This window comes from Cheilinus undulatus, linkage group 16 (genome assembly GCF_018320785.1).
Source record: "Cheilinus undulatus linkage group 16, ASM1832078v1, whole genome shotgun sequence".
Taxonomy (NCBI): Eukaryota; Metazoa; Chordata; class Actinopteri; order Labriformes; family Labridae; genus Cheilinus; species Cheilinus undulatus.
This window is the reverse complement of record NC_054880.1, coordinates 38,748,239-38,766,349: the sequence shown is the minus strand read 5'-3', so window position 1 is coordinate 38,766,349 and position 18,111 is coordinate 38,748,239. Positions and strand designations below refer to the sequence as shown.

Sequence of the window (18,111 nt, the reverse complement as noted above, 5' to 3'; positions counted from 1 at the left end):
GTTGGTTTTTAGGGCATCAGTAGAACACTGCACCTCACACTCACATGGGCCCAGAATGTTAGGTGTTTAGTGCAGAAGTATGCAGTTTGGAACGCACCTCATACCTTGATGCATTGGTTGAGGCTATGTGATTGGCTGATGAGATATTTGCATTAATGAGCATTTAGACAGGTATACCTTATAGCAGTGTTTCCCAACCATTTTTCCTTGGAGCCCCCCCTACATGTACATAAGAAAGGCAGAGCCCCCTTAGGACCCGAGAGAGAAGAAAAAGTGACACACTGCCTTCAAAAATCAACATAGATTTTAATTGTTTTACTGATAAAACCCTAAAGAAGGCCTATCTAGGCTTTTCTTATCATAAATGCCTTTGTATAAACTACTTAATGGCTGCTTTATAATAGTTTTAGTTAATATTTTTAATTCTAATGTTGGCAGCCTCAGAACAGACAAAGCCTCATGCCCCCCAAAGATCTTTGGTGCCCCCCTGGAGGGTCCTGGACCCAGGTTGGGAACCAATACCTTACAGAGTGATTAGTGATTGTGAGTGTTTTTCTTGCTCTTTCTAATGTTGTATAGCTGCAGGACACCCCATCCGGAGTAGGTTTCCCCTAAGATATATTAAAGATAAGAATAGCAATAAGGAATATGCACTTCTCAATGCTGCTCTGTTCTTTAGATCAGTGTTACTCAACCCTACTCAACCAAAGAGCCAAATTGTTTAAAAATGTCTTTGCAAGAGCCACAATCTAAGTGGTTAAAAGTGGCAACAAAAAAAGCTTTCAGTAGCAATAACAATAAGTTAAGGGGGCCAAAATGGCCAAAAAGCAACAAAAATGAGTAAAAAGGGGTGAAAATGGGGAGGAAAATGTGGAAAAAGGGGTCAGAAATTAGCAAAAATAGGTGAGAAGTGACAAAAAAAAAGTTACAGCTGGCAAAAAAATGGTCCAAAAGTGGCAAAAACATGGCAAAAAAATGAGTAGAAAGTGACTTAAATGGGCAAAAAGCAGTCAAGAGTGGCAAAAATGGGGGGAAAATAGGAAACAAGTGGTATATACTTGTGAAAGGGAGCTTAAATAGGCAAAATGTGGCAAAAAAGTGGTATTTAATGACTAAAGAAACGGTGAAAATTGGGAGAAAAAATTGTGAAAAAGGGCAAATATGGGATTAAAGTGGAAAACAATGAGTAGAAGTTGCAACAAAAGTGTCAAAAATAGGCAAAAAAAGTGGTATTTTATGGCAAAAGGTAGCTTAAATTGGCAAACTGGGATAAAAGTGGCAAAAATTGGAGAAAAAGGCAAAAATGTGCAAAAAAGTAGGAAAAAGTTGATGTTTAATGGCATAAGGTAGCTTAAATGGATGAAAAGTGGCAAAAAATTGTGAAAAAGGGCAAAAAAGCTTCCCTTTGTAAGATTTTTCTTGGGGAATTACATTTAGAATTAAGACATAAAAGAGCCACAAATCGTCACAAAAGAGCCTCACATGGCTCCAGAGCCTCACGTTGAGTATCACTGCTTTAGATACTGTATTTGTGACACAAATTAAAGATATACCCGGCACACACTTTCCCTTCATGTACTGTTTAATGTCCACAAGAGGGCGGCATAGTGCAACTTTTGAGCCTGCTGAACATTTCCTGACTGGTCTGTTGCGTTTGATTAGAAAACTTGAAGTCAGCGATTCTTGATGTAACAGCAAGATGGCGCCAAAGACTCGCGATATCTCTGATCCCGTGGCCAGATGTGCTCCTGCTGTGTGCGCTTTGGAGAGAAGCTCAGACAGTTCAACAGTCCTGTCTCCAGACACAACAACACCGGAAGCTTTGTTTTCTGAGCCGGTTGTACAAATATTTTGTTGTCAGTTATGTTTATCCTTGGGAGCTTTGTACGTTCAGTTACTAATATTTGTTCGATTTATTTATTTTAAATTATTTTATAATGCTTTTGCAGATGTCCTTCTCCGAAAAATGTTCGTTCCCTTCTTTATTTTGAAGTTATTTAAACGCATTTCACGTTTTTAATTGAGTTCAACATAGCATGAAAAAAGTGCCAAAGGCCTAAACGATAAAGCCTAAACATTTTTAAATGTGCGCTGCTTTTAATGAGATTTCTATCGACTGAGCTTCCTGTTGTTCTATTGTGTAACTGTGCATCTATGAATACAGATGGAAATCCATCCATACCATATTGATGCCAGTAGAAGACAAAGAACGATGATTCAGACGAAACTGCATATAGAGCAGAAAAGTTGTGTTTCTGTGGAGTGATATCAGTCCTCGGGTCCTCCTTATCCGCGCTCTAATCACATTTTCTTTCCTTTTTTGTCTCTGGGAGTGACTGATGCCTCCCAGCATTGCGCGCTGTGGAGAGACGATCATTGAATCCAGCGAGCTCAATAATGGCACCGCTGACAGGGAGCCGCCTCGCGCTCTCACGGTCGTCCCGGCTCTTACCTGAACTGCACCTGTGGACTTCATCTCCTCTTGTCGTTTACACACGCGACACAAGCTCCAGACGCACGGGTGCGCGCGTCGCGTGCACTCGCCACCGGCTGGAGAAGATCGCTTTGTGCTGAGTTGACCGGATAGCTGCCTCTCCACAGAACAGGTCCGGAGGCTTCAATGGGAGCAGCTCACACGTTTGGACGACTTCACCGTTCTGTTCAGTAACTTTGATGGGGACTTTGATATCAAGCAGGGAAAATGCCTGTGATGAAGGGATTATTAGCGCCGCAGAACACCTTTCTGGACACTATAGCCACACGCTTTGATGGCACGCGTAAGTTTGCTTTTAATCATTTTGCATTCAATCTAATTGGCTTTTAGAGTTCTTGAAAGGCTTTAATTCTCTGGTTTGACTGTAGCTTTCCCCCTTTGAGATCTTAGTAGATACAATCTATTAAAACAGGGAAATCTTGCCTTTGCTGTCACTGATTTAAATGGCTTTTTAATTAGATTAAGACACCAGGAGCCCAGGCACATTTGTTTTGATTAAACAGGCTTTAACTTCACCTGCAAGTCTTTAATGTGTGAGGGAAAAAGCTCCCACAGCAATCATTAGGCTGAGTCTGTCGCTGTCCGTGGTGCTGATGTTTCAGCACCACGGACAGCGAACAAAGGGTTAACTGGGCGCTTACAGGCTCCCCACCACTGTCCACACAGCACATCTGGACCACATGTTCACAAGTTTCAGCCTGTTTCTAGTGTATTTTAGTGACCACACTTGTGCTAGGGTAACTTTTTCACAGTTGTCCACACATGCTGTCTCCCTGAGGTTAACCTTTATTATCTGTGCTCTTTGGGCTGACGACTCTCTCACACCAGCAGTAGCATTTATCAAAATTAATTGGTCGTCTGAGGCATTACAGCAAAGTCTTCTCCCCAGGCAGAGACAAACTCAGGGCTTTTAAAAGACAACTTTGGCCTGAACTCTCGCCTCTCATCTTAGTTGTCTTTTTATTTCGATAATGAAAGGTCTTTTTACTCTTTGAAATCTGCAGGCTTGTATTGATGTCTGTCCACCTTGAATCAGGGCTGCTTTTCTCCCATCTTCTGGGCCTTTGAGTGTGTCTGCTCTGTTTAAACTCAAGCTCAGGAGTTAAAGCTTTGTTCCTTTTGTTTGTCAAGGCAACTGTGAATACCTGTGCAGGATTCTTTTGCAATGATTTGCTTGGTTTAGAAACTGCCTTTTATACAGATACATACAGAATGTTCTATATTATGTTATAGCTGCAGCTAAGGATTAATTGAATGACTAATTACCTGATCACTTTTATAGTTAGTCATTTAGTCTATAAAGCAATAGAAGCAATTAATGAATATCTCAGTTACCTTAATATTGTACATCACCATTAAATGTTTCTGTTTTTTTCAGTTTAACCTAAAGCTCCTGGGAGGAGTTTTATGAGACAGACTGGAATTAATACAGATTCATCGTCAAAATGATTTTTCTGTAGTTTGGATACAAGTGGTAACCAGGGGCAGGGGTCTCTCAAAATTTTTAGCCTGTGACCCCCAGAATAAAGGTACCAGAGACTGGGGACCCCTACTGTACCTACAATTAAAAACAGCTGTATTAATCAAGAATAGTCATGTGCAGACTGACATTTAAGGATTTTTTAAACATTACTTTGATTTCAGCAGAAATCTCACCAAATGTTTTTAGCCTTTATTTTTATTTTAAAATGGGTAAAATCTAAGATTTGAAGTCATTTTAAGATATACTTTGTCTTTTGGAAGGCATCTGGGGACTTTTGACCCCCACGTTAAGAGCCACTGACCTAGGGCGCTGTGCTTTTGGGAGCCCAGCATGTTGCAGTGAACCAGTGTAATAAAATATCAGATCAATGATTTTGGTCCTACGCTATGTAGGGAAACTGATACTACAACAAAAAATTATTATTATTTTTTTTAATAATATGAAGGAGCTAAGATTAGATAAGTCCAAACTTCTTCCTACTCCTTTTTGCTCATGTAAACTGAGATGCTTAAGAATTTGCAGATGCAAGTTGCTGCCTTGTTTTGATTTCATTTTTTGATGTTCACTTGTATTTTTAACTGTTTTTAAGTTGTCATTTACATGATCAAAATAAAGATATAGATCAATCAATCAATCAATCAATCTGACTTACAATTAAACTGGAGATTTGATACACTGGACTAGACAACAGAATGAAAGAGAGAGAGAGAGAGCGCATTGTAATTTGGCACAAGAAATTAAAAAGTGGCCATCAATAGAGGCTAAATAGTGCAACACTGCATGGACTGTGACTTTAAATGAGTATTGTACTTATCTCAGAATCAGAAGAATCTGAATCAGCTTTACTGACACAGTAAGCTCATGCAGCAAGGTTAGCTGGTTAGCTCTGCTCTCAGTGTACAGCGATTAAACATTAAGTACCAAAATAAAATAAAAAGAATATTTGAAAAATAAGATTTCAATAGGTACAATCTCTTGTTAGGTATTATTGCTAGTATAAACAATTCTGTGTGCATTGATAGTATGGTTATAAGATGTGCAAAAGGTGCAAGGATGCTGACTAGACATGATCAGAAGTACAGAAATAGGATGTAGGTAGATTTACTTAAGGTAGATGAGATCATGTAAGATAGTTTATTAGAGCAAATGTATATGTGAGGTGAGGCCTTCTTACAGTGTTTGAGCCATGGTGAATAGATTAATTACTTAGAATTGCAGGTGAAATGAGTCAAAAACTCCTACCCAGGTACACCTGTATTTAATTGAATGCTGTGTTTGAACCATCTGGAGTACAAGCACAGACAAGATGTTTTTAGAAAGGCAACACTCTGGAGTTTCTTCAGACTCGCTGTATCTGCTACTGGTGCCGAGTAATACAACAAAAAACATTTGTCTGAATTTGTACTGTTTAACAAAGGCCTGTAAATGACTGTAGCTGAAAATAAAAATGGCTGGAAAAGAACATTATTACAGCAAAAACAGTAGAAAATTAAGAACAACAACAGCAAATTTGAAATGAAACATAAACGGTCGGTGGATCTTTATGGATGTAGTCCTGTTTTGGAGTATATAATTGACTGGATTTAGATGGTAAGGACTCTTTCTGGTGCAGCAGGACTGTTTCTGATGGAATATTATGATCAGGGGAGTACAGGAGCGCTTCTGTTGGTGAGCTGTGTCTGAGCTAGTATCGCTTGTTTGTTTGTTGTCACATCAGCAGTGAAACAACAGATCATTAAGACCCCTCATCATCACCATCAATTAAAAATGTCTCCACCAACAAATACTGACCAAAGTAACAAGTACTGGGTTGCTCACAATGAGCTGGACACAATACCCCTGGAAGTTAAGTGGTACGCTGCAAGCCAACAGAAGTTGGGAGACTCGTTCTACCACTGGGAACAACAGAGGAGAGGAGTCTAGCTAAGTATTTTGTAAAGAGCTGGAGGTTTAGCTTTCTCTTGAAAGTAGAGAGGGATGTTGTGGATGGAATAGAATTGGGCTATTTATTCCTCCACTGAGGGACAACAGAGTTACATGAGTATACATGATTAACCTGCAAATTCTAAGTCAATAATACCTCAGAATTGTCACTGCAAATTTTCTAAAACCAACTTCAGTCACGGTAATTTCTACATCCTCTCAGAGCTAATACTTATGTTTATAACATAAGTTTATAACTTATGTTAACTGATATTATTATTGATCCATCTTTAAGAGCTTAAGAGGCAACTAAGTCCATCATTGTAAAGACTGATCATGTCTATGCAGTGATTTTAAAAGCCAGTAACTACTACTGGTAGGGGTTTGGTGTCATATGCAGCAGTAAACAGAGCAGTCATCATTTATACCAGCATTACTGCAAATTTCCTTAATTAGTGTAGCATTTAACAGTTTGAAAATATGAATTACAAATGCGTAGTCCTTAATGAGTAAAGACATATGAGGAAACAGTTTGTCTACAGTAAATTTTGTGTCAATTTTTCCTCAAAACTGTCTCCAGATCCTTTAAAAACATCTTGTATTGGTGTATTTTTGTACACTCTGTCCACTGCTTGCCAGTACTTCTAATAAATAATAGATAAATAGATAAATAGATAATAGAACGTCCTGCATTAAGTGCCTCTAGTACCTTACTTGCTGGGATGCTCTGCCTTTTGTCTTCTGTATTTTTCCTCTAAAAAGTACCTTTATTAACCCCAGACATCCGTCCTTGTTTCAGTGAGCAGACCTGCAGGTTGAGCACCACTGTATGAGTAAGAGCCGTCTTTACATCGAGTGGTTAAAAACATGGAGCTGCCTGTGCAGGTGCTCTGCTCCAACACGGGGGAATTGAAGAGGTGTACTGCTCCTCGCACAAGTGGCCTGTCTTTTTCGCTGTGAGGTAGAAGGAAATTAACGCAGGATTTGAACTGCAAGACGGGGCAGACTGGAGCCAGCGGAGCTTGACCGGACAAATTAGGTGTGATGGTCTGGCCAGGAACAAATATAAAAGAAGGGCTGGGTTCAGTGCTATGTGATCCCCTTTGACGTCATGTGGAGCCAGGCAGGAGGGTTAGACCTGGAAACACTGGATGATAAATGGATGAAAGTGAAAGTAGCTGAGCCTGATTTGATTTGTCCTCTGGGTTTCTATAACATTCACAGGTGACCTTTAAATGGATTCAACACTTTTTTATACAGTGTATGAAGAGAGAGAGAGATTTTCTTCTATTTTCAGACTCGGACTGGTTTTAATAAAAGGGAATATCCCAGGCATGACTCGGTGGTAAAAGAGACGTTTAATAACTGTAACCTCTCAAGATAAATTCAATTAAGAGATGTAAGAATACGCCAAATGTGTATAGGAGTAGATGTTAAAAGGCTGTAAATAGCTCTTTTTGAAGTAAGCAGTGTTGATATTAGTATTTCCACTGGAGGATATTGAAAAAATAAAGATTTAAAAGGTTTCTCAGCAGTGTCCCTCAGCTAACAAGGCTCTAAGTGAGTTTTAATTTGAGTAGTCACCTCACACCTCAGCTCATGATGTCTCTAGCTGTGTTTCTCTGTGTGCTTTGTCGACTTATTGGTTGACGGACACAAACACCTCTGATGGCAGTGTCAGGATCTGTGTGTCTCTGTTTGTCCAAGCTGTTATAGAGTATGTTGCTCTCCTCTGTGGTGACTGTGTGAGCTCGCTGTGACGCCCTCTGTCAGCACTATATCAGATACAACCAGGGTTACTAACCTTAGAACCCGGCCATCTCTGGAGCTGTATTTAGTGCTGTGCTGCTCGGAAAGAACCACACATTGTCCCTCAGAGTCCATCAGTATTTCTAGTCCATTTAAGGCTGGAAGACTGTTTGATAAAAGGAGACATGTAGTCCTTTTTTGCACATTTGTCACACTTAAATGTTTCAGATCCTCGAAACTAAAGTTAGACAAAGACAACCTGAGTAAAAACAAAATGGAATATGGGAAACAAAGTCATTGACATCTATCAGTCTGAAAAGGGTTACAAAGCCATTTTGAAGGCTTCAAGATTCCATTAAACCACTGTGAGAGCCATTGTCCACAAATGGAGAAAACTTGGATCAGTGGCAAACCTTTGCCAAAATGACTCCACTAGCACATCGATGACTCATCCAAAAGATCCCAGAACAACATCTAAGACCTGCAGGCTTCACTGGACTTAGTTAAGATCAGTGTTCAAGATTTAACAATAAGAGAGAGACTGGGCAAAAATGGCAGCCATGGGAGAGTTCCAAGGCCAAAACCACTGCTGACCAAAAACAACACAAAGGCTCATCTCACATTTGACTAAAAACATCCTGATGATCCCAAAGACTTTTGGGAAAATATTCTGTGGACTGACACAGCATGTCAAAAAAAGAACATCATACCAGCAGTCAAACATGGTGGTGGTGTGATGGTCAGGGTCCGCTTTGCTGCTTCAGGATCTGGACCACTTGCTGTAATTGATGGAACCATGAATTCTGTTCTCTACTAGAAAATGCTGAAGGAGAATTTCCAGCCATCAGTTTGTGACTGTAAGCTCAAGCACACTGAAGTTATGCAGCAGGACAGTGATCCCAAACACACCAGCAAGTCCACCACTGAATGGCTTAAAACAAGGTTTTTGGAGTGACCTAGTCAATCTGATTGAGATGCTGTGGTATGACAATTGGCGGGCTTTTCAAGCTGGAAACCCCATCCATTGTGGCTGAATTAAAACAATTCTGCAACGAAGAGTAGGCCAAACTTTCTCCACAGTGATTTGAAAGACTGATTGCCAGTTATCACAAATGTTTGCAGTTTTTGCTGCCAAGGATGGAACAACCAGTTATTAGGTTTAGAGCCAGGTAGCTTTGAATGGCTTTCTCCCCTTAATAAATGAAATCATCATTTTAAAACTGCACTTTGAATTTACTCAGGTTATCTTTGTCAAATATCTAAATTCGTCTGATGATCTGAAATATTTAAGAGAGACAAGAAAAAAGAAAAAGAAATCTGGAAGGGGGAAAATTCTTATTCCCAGCACTGTACAGGTTCTACAACACATCTCCAACAATCATATCTTCTTTAACCTCTACCATTAAAGTAAATGTGTTGGGTCTATTTAAGTAGCCTTCTTTTTTAAATTGTATGATGTTTACTTTTTTCTGGCTCTTTTGGGTCTCACTCCTGAGAAACATCCCATATTACAGGAAAAACCTAAAACTGAGACTAAACAAAAAAAACCCTCATCTAATATGAAGCATTTTTGCAAAATTGGAACCAATCTAAAATAACAAACAAGAAAGAAAGAAAAATATCAAAACTAAGCTGAAATTGAAAACAAGAAGTAAAAAACTTATTATAAATGCTAGTTATGAAATAGTTTGAAGCACAAAACACAATGCAATAGCATCAAATCATACTCTGTGTAGTTGCCTCAAAACAAGAAGTTGGCCCTCCTGTCCTGATGTCCATCTGACTTTATCCTCCATGTTTACTATCATCGTCATGACTTTGTTTGTTGTGCTTCCTCCTTTGGCCAGCTTGCTTCCTGATTGGTTATTGCTCTGTTCCACTCAATCCATAGAGTCGTTCTCGGCCAGTTCCCACACAGAACGGGATTTCTGATTGTAAATATTGATTGTCTTCTGAGTGGATCAGAGAGGGAAAGGTCGCTCTTAAGACACCACAGGAAAATCTGTCAGGCTAATCTTTAGATGCGTCATTTAAGCAGCCTTTGTTGATGGGGGAATCATGCCAAAGATCTGCTCAATAATCTTTTAGTGTGTACCAGGCTTTATCTACTGTTATTCACACTGCGGGTTTTGCACCTAAATGAGGCTGCGACCATCTGGAGAGAAGTGACACAGGGTTTATCAGTAGTAATGGTACTCCTTAATTGGTATTTACCAATCAATAAACCAGGGTTTTTGTAACATAGATGAATTTCACAGATTAAGGGGGAAAAGGCTGTTTAAAAGTGATAACACTGATCGACATTGCACTGCAAACTCTTCCAGGATGGTTTTCTCCTGTCTAGTGGCTCCTGTCATGGCCTTCAGCGTCAGAGTTACAGCATGTGTTTTAATGTGTCTTAGCTGTGTTTTCATGTTGCCTGTTGAACAGAGATTACTGCTGGGATTCCTTTACTTATGTTTCTGGAGGATTGTTGTTATTTTTGATGTTGAACCCTTTTGCACCATAAGTGAAGTTGTTCTCTGAGTTTGTGATGCCATGACTGTTTCGGGAGGTTAATTTGTTAAGACAGCTACTTGTGTGGTATAAGACAGTGTGCATGACTCTGCCCCATCCTTATATGCAGATGTGGGAGTTTGTTTTGCATCATTTGGGGATGGAATGGTATGAAAATCTCACAGTACTTATAACAGTGCACTGGAAAGACATTGAACCTCCAACAGTGGTTGAGTGGAGGCAGAGACTCAAACAAGTCTACACAATGGAAAAGATGACTGCACGTTTACAGATGAAGATGGACATTTTTGTACAAAGTTGGGATTGTGTCAGGACATATTTTAATGTGTAATGAATATGGGTTGTTGTGAATGAGTTTAATGAAAGCTACTAAAGAAGGTGCTATTGCATTATAAACTAAAATCTACTGGAAATATCTGTCAACTTTTTTTTTTTTTAATTAATTAATTAATTTTTTAAAAATTCATCAGCTCTGTTTATTTTATCTTTATATTCTATGTGGAACAAAGTCCTATGTCACAAATGTAAGTTATATTTTGTTGAAGGTTTGTAAAATGTAAAATAAAAAGTTCAAAAAAAAAAAAAAAATCTCACCGTACGATAATACTTAACAAATCCACGGTAGGTGTGCATTAAACATGAAAATACACACTTATACTTTGGCCCCAGCATGCTTACTAACCCTCTAAACCAGGGGCCATCAAGTACATTTGCATAAGAGCCAGATTTCGACTTGACAGAGTCTCTGGGGGAGCACTTTCAAATAAACAAAAACTTAATTGACATTTTGCTCTGATTAACATATTATTGTAGTAGTATTTGTATTTCCTTTCAAAATGCAGGCACTTTTTAGGCATTACTAGTGAGATCTATCCCTATAATCAATAATGCAGCAGGACACAAAGAGACAGTCCTGCCCACAGCATTGGCTGGATCCCTGAAAATCCCAGAGAATGGTCCCATCCCTATTGTGATTTAGCCACAGTGTAACACTTTTAACCCCTTTTCACTACTTAATCCAGCCATTTCTGCAACATTTTTTGCCTCTCTTAAAACTTTTTGATCATTTTAGCCACTTTTCAACCAATTTTCAAGGTTCAAGTTTCAAGGTTATTTATCAGGACCCAAAAGGGTAAATTTGTTGTGCAGACAGGAGAACAGCATCCAAGAGACAAAAACAACAACAACAACAACAACAACAACAACAACAACAACAATGGTTCACAATACAAGACACAATCCACAAAATACATTAAAATCTGACATTAAAATGCCAAAACAAACATTGAAGACTAAAACCAAGTCATGATAAAGTGCTCTAGACTTTTGCCACATTTTGCTCAATTTAAACACTTTTTGCAACTTTCCTGTGTCACAACCTGGCTCAAAAGTGCATGACAAAAAGGGACACCACACATAATTGCAAAGGTTTTAACAAAATATGTTTAATGAAATAAGTAAGTGAATATCACAAAATTATTAAACTATGGTTGTCAGTGTGCATGCAGTGTTGGATGTGTGTGAGTGAGGAAATCAAAACTACAATCAAAGGAGTGATCTCAGTCTGCAGGCCAGGGAAAAGAGAGAGAGCTCAGTGAACAGGGCTGCTTTATAACCTTCTAAGCCCAGCCTGCCCAGATGTGCTGCATTGTTGCATTTGATAGGCTCCTCCCCCATTACCTGCAACACAAACCACAGCCAGCAAAGAGGAAGAGCAGAGACAAGGATAAGGCCTCTCCCTAGGCCATAACACCTGCCAATTATTGCTCCCATGTGCCACTTTTTAACCCTTTTCACTACCTTGCCAGATTATTTTTGCCCTATTTTTGCCACTTTTAACCCATTTTCAATACTTTTTGCCCCTTTAACCCAATTTTTTCCATTCTTTAACCCCTTTTAAACCACTTTTCCTGCATGTTTTATGCCCTTTGTGCCAATCTTGTATTCATTTTTGCAGCTTTTTAAACTCTTTCAATACATTTTTTGCACCATTTTTGCCACCCATTTTTAAATACTTTTTACCCTCTTTTCCTCTTTTACCAATCTTTGCCACATTTTAACCTCTTTTAACCACTTTTCCTGCAATTTTGTGCCCCTTTGTACAAATGAGCCATTTTGACACCTATTTTTGCCACTCTCTAACCCGTTTCATCACTTAATCTGGCCATTTTTGCATCAGTCTTACCCATTTTTTAAATATTTACTAATAATGAGTGAATTTTCAGGAAAAAAAAAAACAGAACAAATGTTGGGTAATTCTCAAATTATTTCAATAATATTTGTTTTTGGGGTGGATTTAACAGCTGCAGACATTTAAAGCCAAAACCACAGCATGTTCTTTTCCTCCTTCTATGAATTTGATGATCTTCTGGGGGGCCTGATTTGGCCCTCGGGCCTCCAGTTGATGATCAGTGCTCTAAACCCTTCACTGTCCACCAGTGAAAACATCTTTAGGGGTCCGGTGATATATTCACCACATATTTTGTGATCTGTTGAGTCCTCTCGCTGTTGAGGGGAGGTGGGATTGTTGATGCTTCCTTAAGTCTTTTGGTCTGGCCATATTCTGCTCTTTATATCTTGGTGAATCTTTTGGCATGATTATTTGCTCATGTAACTCCTATTCCCCATCAAGTATGTCCCAGCAGTCGGGGAGTGTCTGCACACTGTATTTTGTTTGTTCCTCACCCTTTTCTCCTTTCTCATTTCTCAACAACGGGAAACCAAAATGCTTAAACACTTCAGATTTAAAAGTCGCATCCACAATCTCTAAAACTTTGTCGCTGGGTTTTCCCTCCAAGTCAGCGAGTGAAGCGCAAACGATGATGGACACACAAGGGCTGATGGGAACTGTAGTTCCCACTTCCCCTACTTTTTTTAGGTGCTGCTGCCATCAAATTAACTCTTTCCCTTTTTACATTTTTCATGGTGCCCCAACTTTTTTGGAGTTGGGGTAGTATTACTGAAACTAAAACTGGGTTCCCACAAGTGCTGGCCGTCAGCAAAACAGCCAGCTATTCACTTAATCACAGCTGGCTACTTCTCATGTTGTTGATGAAGAAGAAACGACTCCTTTTAGCTGTACATGAAGAAGAATTCGCTTTCACTGAAATCATCATTAATGTGAGAAACATGCCTGACAACCCCACACCTGAGAGTGAGAGGATGGATAGCCAGTACAATTAAAGTGGAAGGACTGCATGATAATGCATAGAGATCAGGGCTGAATAAATTTTTTTTAATTGTGATTATTTTGACTCATATTACAAGTATAATGAGAATTGTATTGAAGTAGTTTATCATTCTTTTTATTTCAAACTATTCAAGAAAAAATACATAACATCTCTGCAGCAGAAGAGTAGTATTGACACAAACTAAAGAAATATTCCACCATCTGCAGTCTGAAAATTGCAGTACAACACAAGAACTTTATTTATCCCCAAAGGGAAATTCAATACTGCATAATTGTGCAAAATATTGCATAAATTCAAAATTGCAGATGGATATATAGCGATTTAATGTATATTCTTATTAATTGGCCAGCCTCAGCAGACGTCATCATCATTAACTACCAGACAACAAGACAACAACAAAGCCCAGGACTTCATGTCTGCCTCTCTGTCAGTACACACTCCCTCTCTCCCTCCCTCTCTGCCTTGGGCGAGCAATACATCTTGATAGCCTTTAATTAATTTAATATTCAGCAACCTGGCATGTTTGGCTTCATTAAAATTATGTTCTCACTACAACACAGTGGAGGAAAAGCTCAGGCATGCAGCGAGATGCTTCCTCAGAGTATTTCAGACTGTTTCATATCGATGATTAAAGTTTTAAAACAAGGAAACATCACTAAACCTGTCGCTGAGACAGAGAGAGGGAGTACGACCTGGACCCCTGGCTTGTTTTTCCACTGGCAGTCAACTCCATACTTAGTCTGAAAGCCCTGACTTGTTAATATGAAAACCAAACTGTGCAGAGACGTGAGATGATGATATGAGGCCCAACCTAATCACAGCAAGTGATCCAAATATGTTGAAGTTTCTCTTTTCATTAACAAAGTCAGAGAACTACAAGACGTACCCAGATCTAGGGTATGTCTTCTCAAAAACAGTATCTGGGTATTTTTTAGCTGAATGGTGATGCACAAAAGATAACTCCATATTTTTCTGTATTAAACCTTTTTTCATCTAGGTTAGTCCCACTGAGTTAAAGATCTTTTTCTTTAAAGGAAAGAAGCAATGAAAAATGGCTGTCACAGTACCAGAATTATACATTTTAATATGTTTATAGTAAAATTCAAACCATTGCAAAACCTGCTTCAAACCAAGAAATAACAAAAATAGAAGTCCAATACAATTTCTCTTTTTTAGTGAACAAAAATTGCAGGAAAGCCCCCACACGATGTGTTTCAAGATGATCAAATGTACATTATTTCACTGATTGGTGGGATCACGAAGTGGAGAAACTTCATGATCTTCAGCCAAATAAAAATGAGAGAGAGTTCAGAGTCTGAATTTTACAAAAATATTTCAAAAATGGATAGAAACGGGGATAAGTTACTTTTTAAAATACTGCCAACTTATTTGTGCAGTTTAGACAATATGAAGGATTTAAATTTGACTGCAAGTCTTTGATAGCCTTTTGAGACTGGAGATTCACTGTGTGCAGTCTGGTCTGGATCATCAGCCATGCTGTCCTGCAAACCTTGACTGCAAGTCAGTAGAAGACAGCCTAAAGTTCCTAAGAGCTGACGGGGAGAGGAAACAAGCTTCTGGTTGGTGTTATCCTGGGATGCCCACTTCACGCCCTGTCTCTGACATCCCCTGTTATACGCATGAGGACAAAATTATTAGCCCACCTATAAAAAGTTCATTGATTTTAACATATTTCCCAAGTGCTGTTAAACAAAGCAAAGAATTTTTAACACCACTTTTTCAAACATCCTAGTTTTACTTTGGATGCTGAAATTATTTTACTTTGCACACAAATGAAAATGTTCCACAAAAACCCAAAAATGCCAGGGCTCTAGTGATGATCTTCTTCAAGACTACACTTCCTGACTTGGCTAAGTCCTTCACTAGTGTCTTGGTAGTTGTTTGGGGATCTTTAGACATCTCTCACTAGTTTTCTTTCAGGGTCTTTAAAATAGTTTTCTTCCTCCCTCTGCCAGGCTTGGTCTGGACTGTGAGGCTCTCTTTGAATTTCTTGATTACACTTCTCACTCCAGTTCTTTACACTTGGAAACACTGTGATATCTCTATAGATCTCCTGCTTTGTTAGCATTAACAGTTCTTTTTCTTAAGTCTAGCTGATTTTTTTTTGGCATGGTGCCTTCTCAAGTGACAGTGAAAACCCTTTCTGAGGCTTTTATACTGTGTAGGCAGGGAAATAACCCTTAACTTGATTTTACAAGCTTGGAGCATTGCAAACTTAAAGCACGTTGTTGCACAACGGTGGTTTGTGCTATGGCTCAGTAAAAATCAGTCAGTTCTTGAAGGAGGCTTCTAATAATATCCTTGGTAGTTTTGCCTTTTCTGAAAAGGTTCTGTTATTGTGTGCAAATAAAAATAATTTATGCCTTCAAAAGATATCTAGTATGTTCAGAAATGCTATGTTGAAAATTCATTGCCCTGTTAAAATAACACTTGGGAAAATTTTGAAAAAACTTAAAATTTCACAGGGGGGCTAATAATTTTGTCCTCAGTTGTATGGAACTTGGACTTCAGTTTGGAGATAATACTAGGGCTCACTCTAGGTAATGCCACAACTTGGTTTTGCGGGACACAAGCTTGAAGTTGCCCTTATGATGGGCCCTGTCCAGGTCAGTCAAATTACACCTACTGACCACTGTAGTAGGGTCTGTGCTCACAGGTGAGGATACCAGAAGCTCAAAACAAGAGTCCATAGAAGAATGTGTTTGGCATTGGCAGAGAAGATTGGCAGCCCACATCCTCAGCTCTGCTGCTCATCCCACAAATGCATGTTCCTTAAAAATGTGGCACCATTTAACAGAGAGGTAAACAAACTCTCAAACACTATAAGAAAAGTTCCTACTTTTTGAGCTGAATTTTTCTATGTTGCTAAAATCTGGCAAAATGAAAGTACATATCTGTGAGCCTTTTTTATGGGTGTAAATATATGATGAGTTCAAACCTGCTGTACTTTTGTCCTTTATTCTCTACATAGCTGACTGTATGTCTGAACTCTCATAAAAATGCATCCATATGCTTCTCTGACTCTAAAACCGTCTTGTTAAACCTCCAAACTGAAGTCCGTGTTTGTCTTCTCTCCACTCCTGAACACTTGCTGACTTTACTTTCTGTCAGCCAATGATGGCTTTCATTTGGGAAATGAAGACCATATTGGGCTTTCCTTCCGCCAAATTAAGCAGACGGTTTGGTAGTGCTGTTGTAACAGAGGGCTGTGTAAAGCCTCCTATAGTGTGGGCTGCATGCTCCCCATCCTGCACCATTCTTCCAGATAGCTATTTTCTGGCTCCCAACGCACACTAGTTCTACTTCCACTCGGTAGGTAATTACTGTCACAATCACTGATGCTGAGACTTGGAACAGCTGTGTGTCAAGTTTGTGTGTTAAAGTGTGTGTGTGTGAATGAGAAAAAAAGAGAGAATCTGTAGAAGTGTAAGGAAAGAGGGAGAGGATGGGAAAGTATGCAAAATTCTGTGTGCTTAACAAGTTTTTGTCACAGAACTTTCTGTGTACATTGTGTAGCTCTGTCTGTGTCCTCTGCTTTTAAGCATGAGGCTGGGAGAGCAGACATTTAAGCATGCATTTTTAAATGCATCACATTTATTTAAAGTAGCTTTGGGATATCACATCTTCATCACAGCCACGTGCTTAAAAACTCACCTGGGTCACACACATAACAAAAGAACTAATCCAAGTCTGTAGAGAAGATGCACCGACGCTCTCCCTGTGGCTCAGTCTCTGCTGCAACCTTATGACCTGCAGGAAAACCCAGGGAGCTAATTACTGAGTCTGAAACCCACAGACTACACACGAATGTTGTTAAAGCAAGATCGGTGAGATTTGTTCGGGATCATCCTGCGATAAATACGTCAAAGCTCAAAAAAAAACCCAGCAGCATCTCTTTAATTTCCTTAATCGACAGTTATCACATTGTTATTCCATCATGTGATTGTGCTACGCTGTGAAAAGACAGGTCTAATGCAGTCCTCAGATAGAGATTGACTGTGAAAGAAGTAATGAGTGCAGTTATGAGACTGTGAGGGAGTAATCAATCATCATTGACTGTAGTGCTGCAGGGTGCACAGGGGCCCGCTCTTACTGGTGCTAGATTGGCACTGCTGCTCCCATTTTCTCTAAAGCCCACTTAATATCAAGACTGTTTCATTTTAGGGTAAAAATAAACTGAAGGGACTGAGCTAGACTGAGCTGTGCTGGGACTGAGTGAATAAAGTACAGAGGAAAGATAAGTTATAGAGTAAAAACGTAGGCACTGTGACTTAAGGTGTGTTTTAAAGACTACATAAATTCATTCTATCTGTTAACTCAGTCAGTCAAGTGTTTTTGATCCACCTCAACTCCAAAAAAGTTGGGACACTGAGTAACATGTAAATAAAAACAGAAGGCAATGGTATGCAAATCTCATTAGCCAGTATCTCATTCACAATAGAACATAAACAACATATCACATGTTGTATAGGAGACATTTTACCATTTAATGAAATGTATTAACTCATGCTGGATTTCAAGGCACCAACGCATCCCAAAAAAGTAGGTACAGAGTGACAAAAGGCTGGAAAAGTAAGTGGTACTAATGAAAAACAGCTGTTGAAGCATTTTGCAACTAATTAGGGTAAATTATAACCTTGCAAAGCAGATGGATATGCCCGTTTCTGTGTTTGTCACTGGGAAATCCATCTTGCAAAGCTCCAGTCTGAACCATTTGGGCCCGGTTAGAAAGT

At 39.2% G+C, this 18,111-nt stretch overlaps 1 protein-coding gene across 1 annotated transcript in view; it reads left to right on the top strand.

Moving 5' to 3' along the window:
• The first annotated feature begins 2,701 nt into the window (after positions 1 to 2,701).
• Positions 2,702 to 18,111, top strand: part of kcnh8 (potassium voltage-gated channel, subfamily H (eag-related), member 8) — a 123,882-nt gene continuing 108,472 nt past the window's right edge. Inside the window, exon 1 of the mRNA XM_041809449.1 lies at positions 2,702 to 2,777. Coding sequence (XP_041665383.1) covers positions 2,702 to 2,777 — 76 coding nt within the window. The remainder of the gene's footprint in view (positions 2,778 to 18,111) is intronic.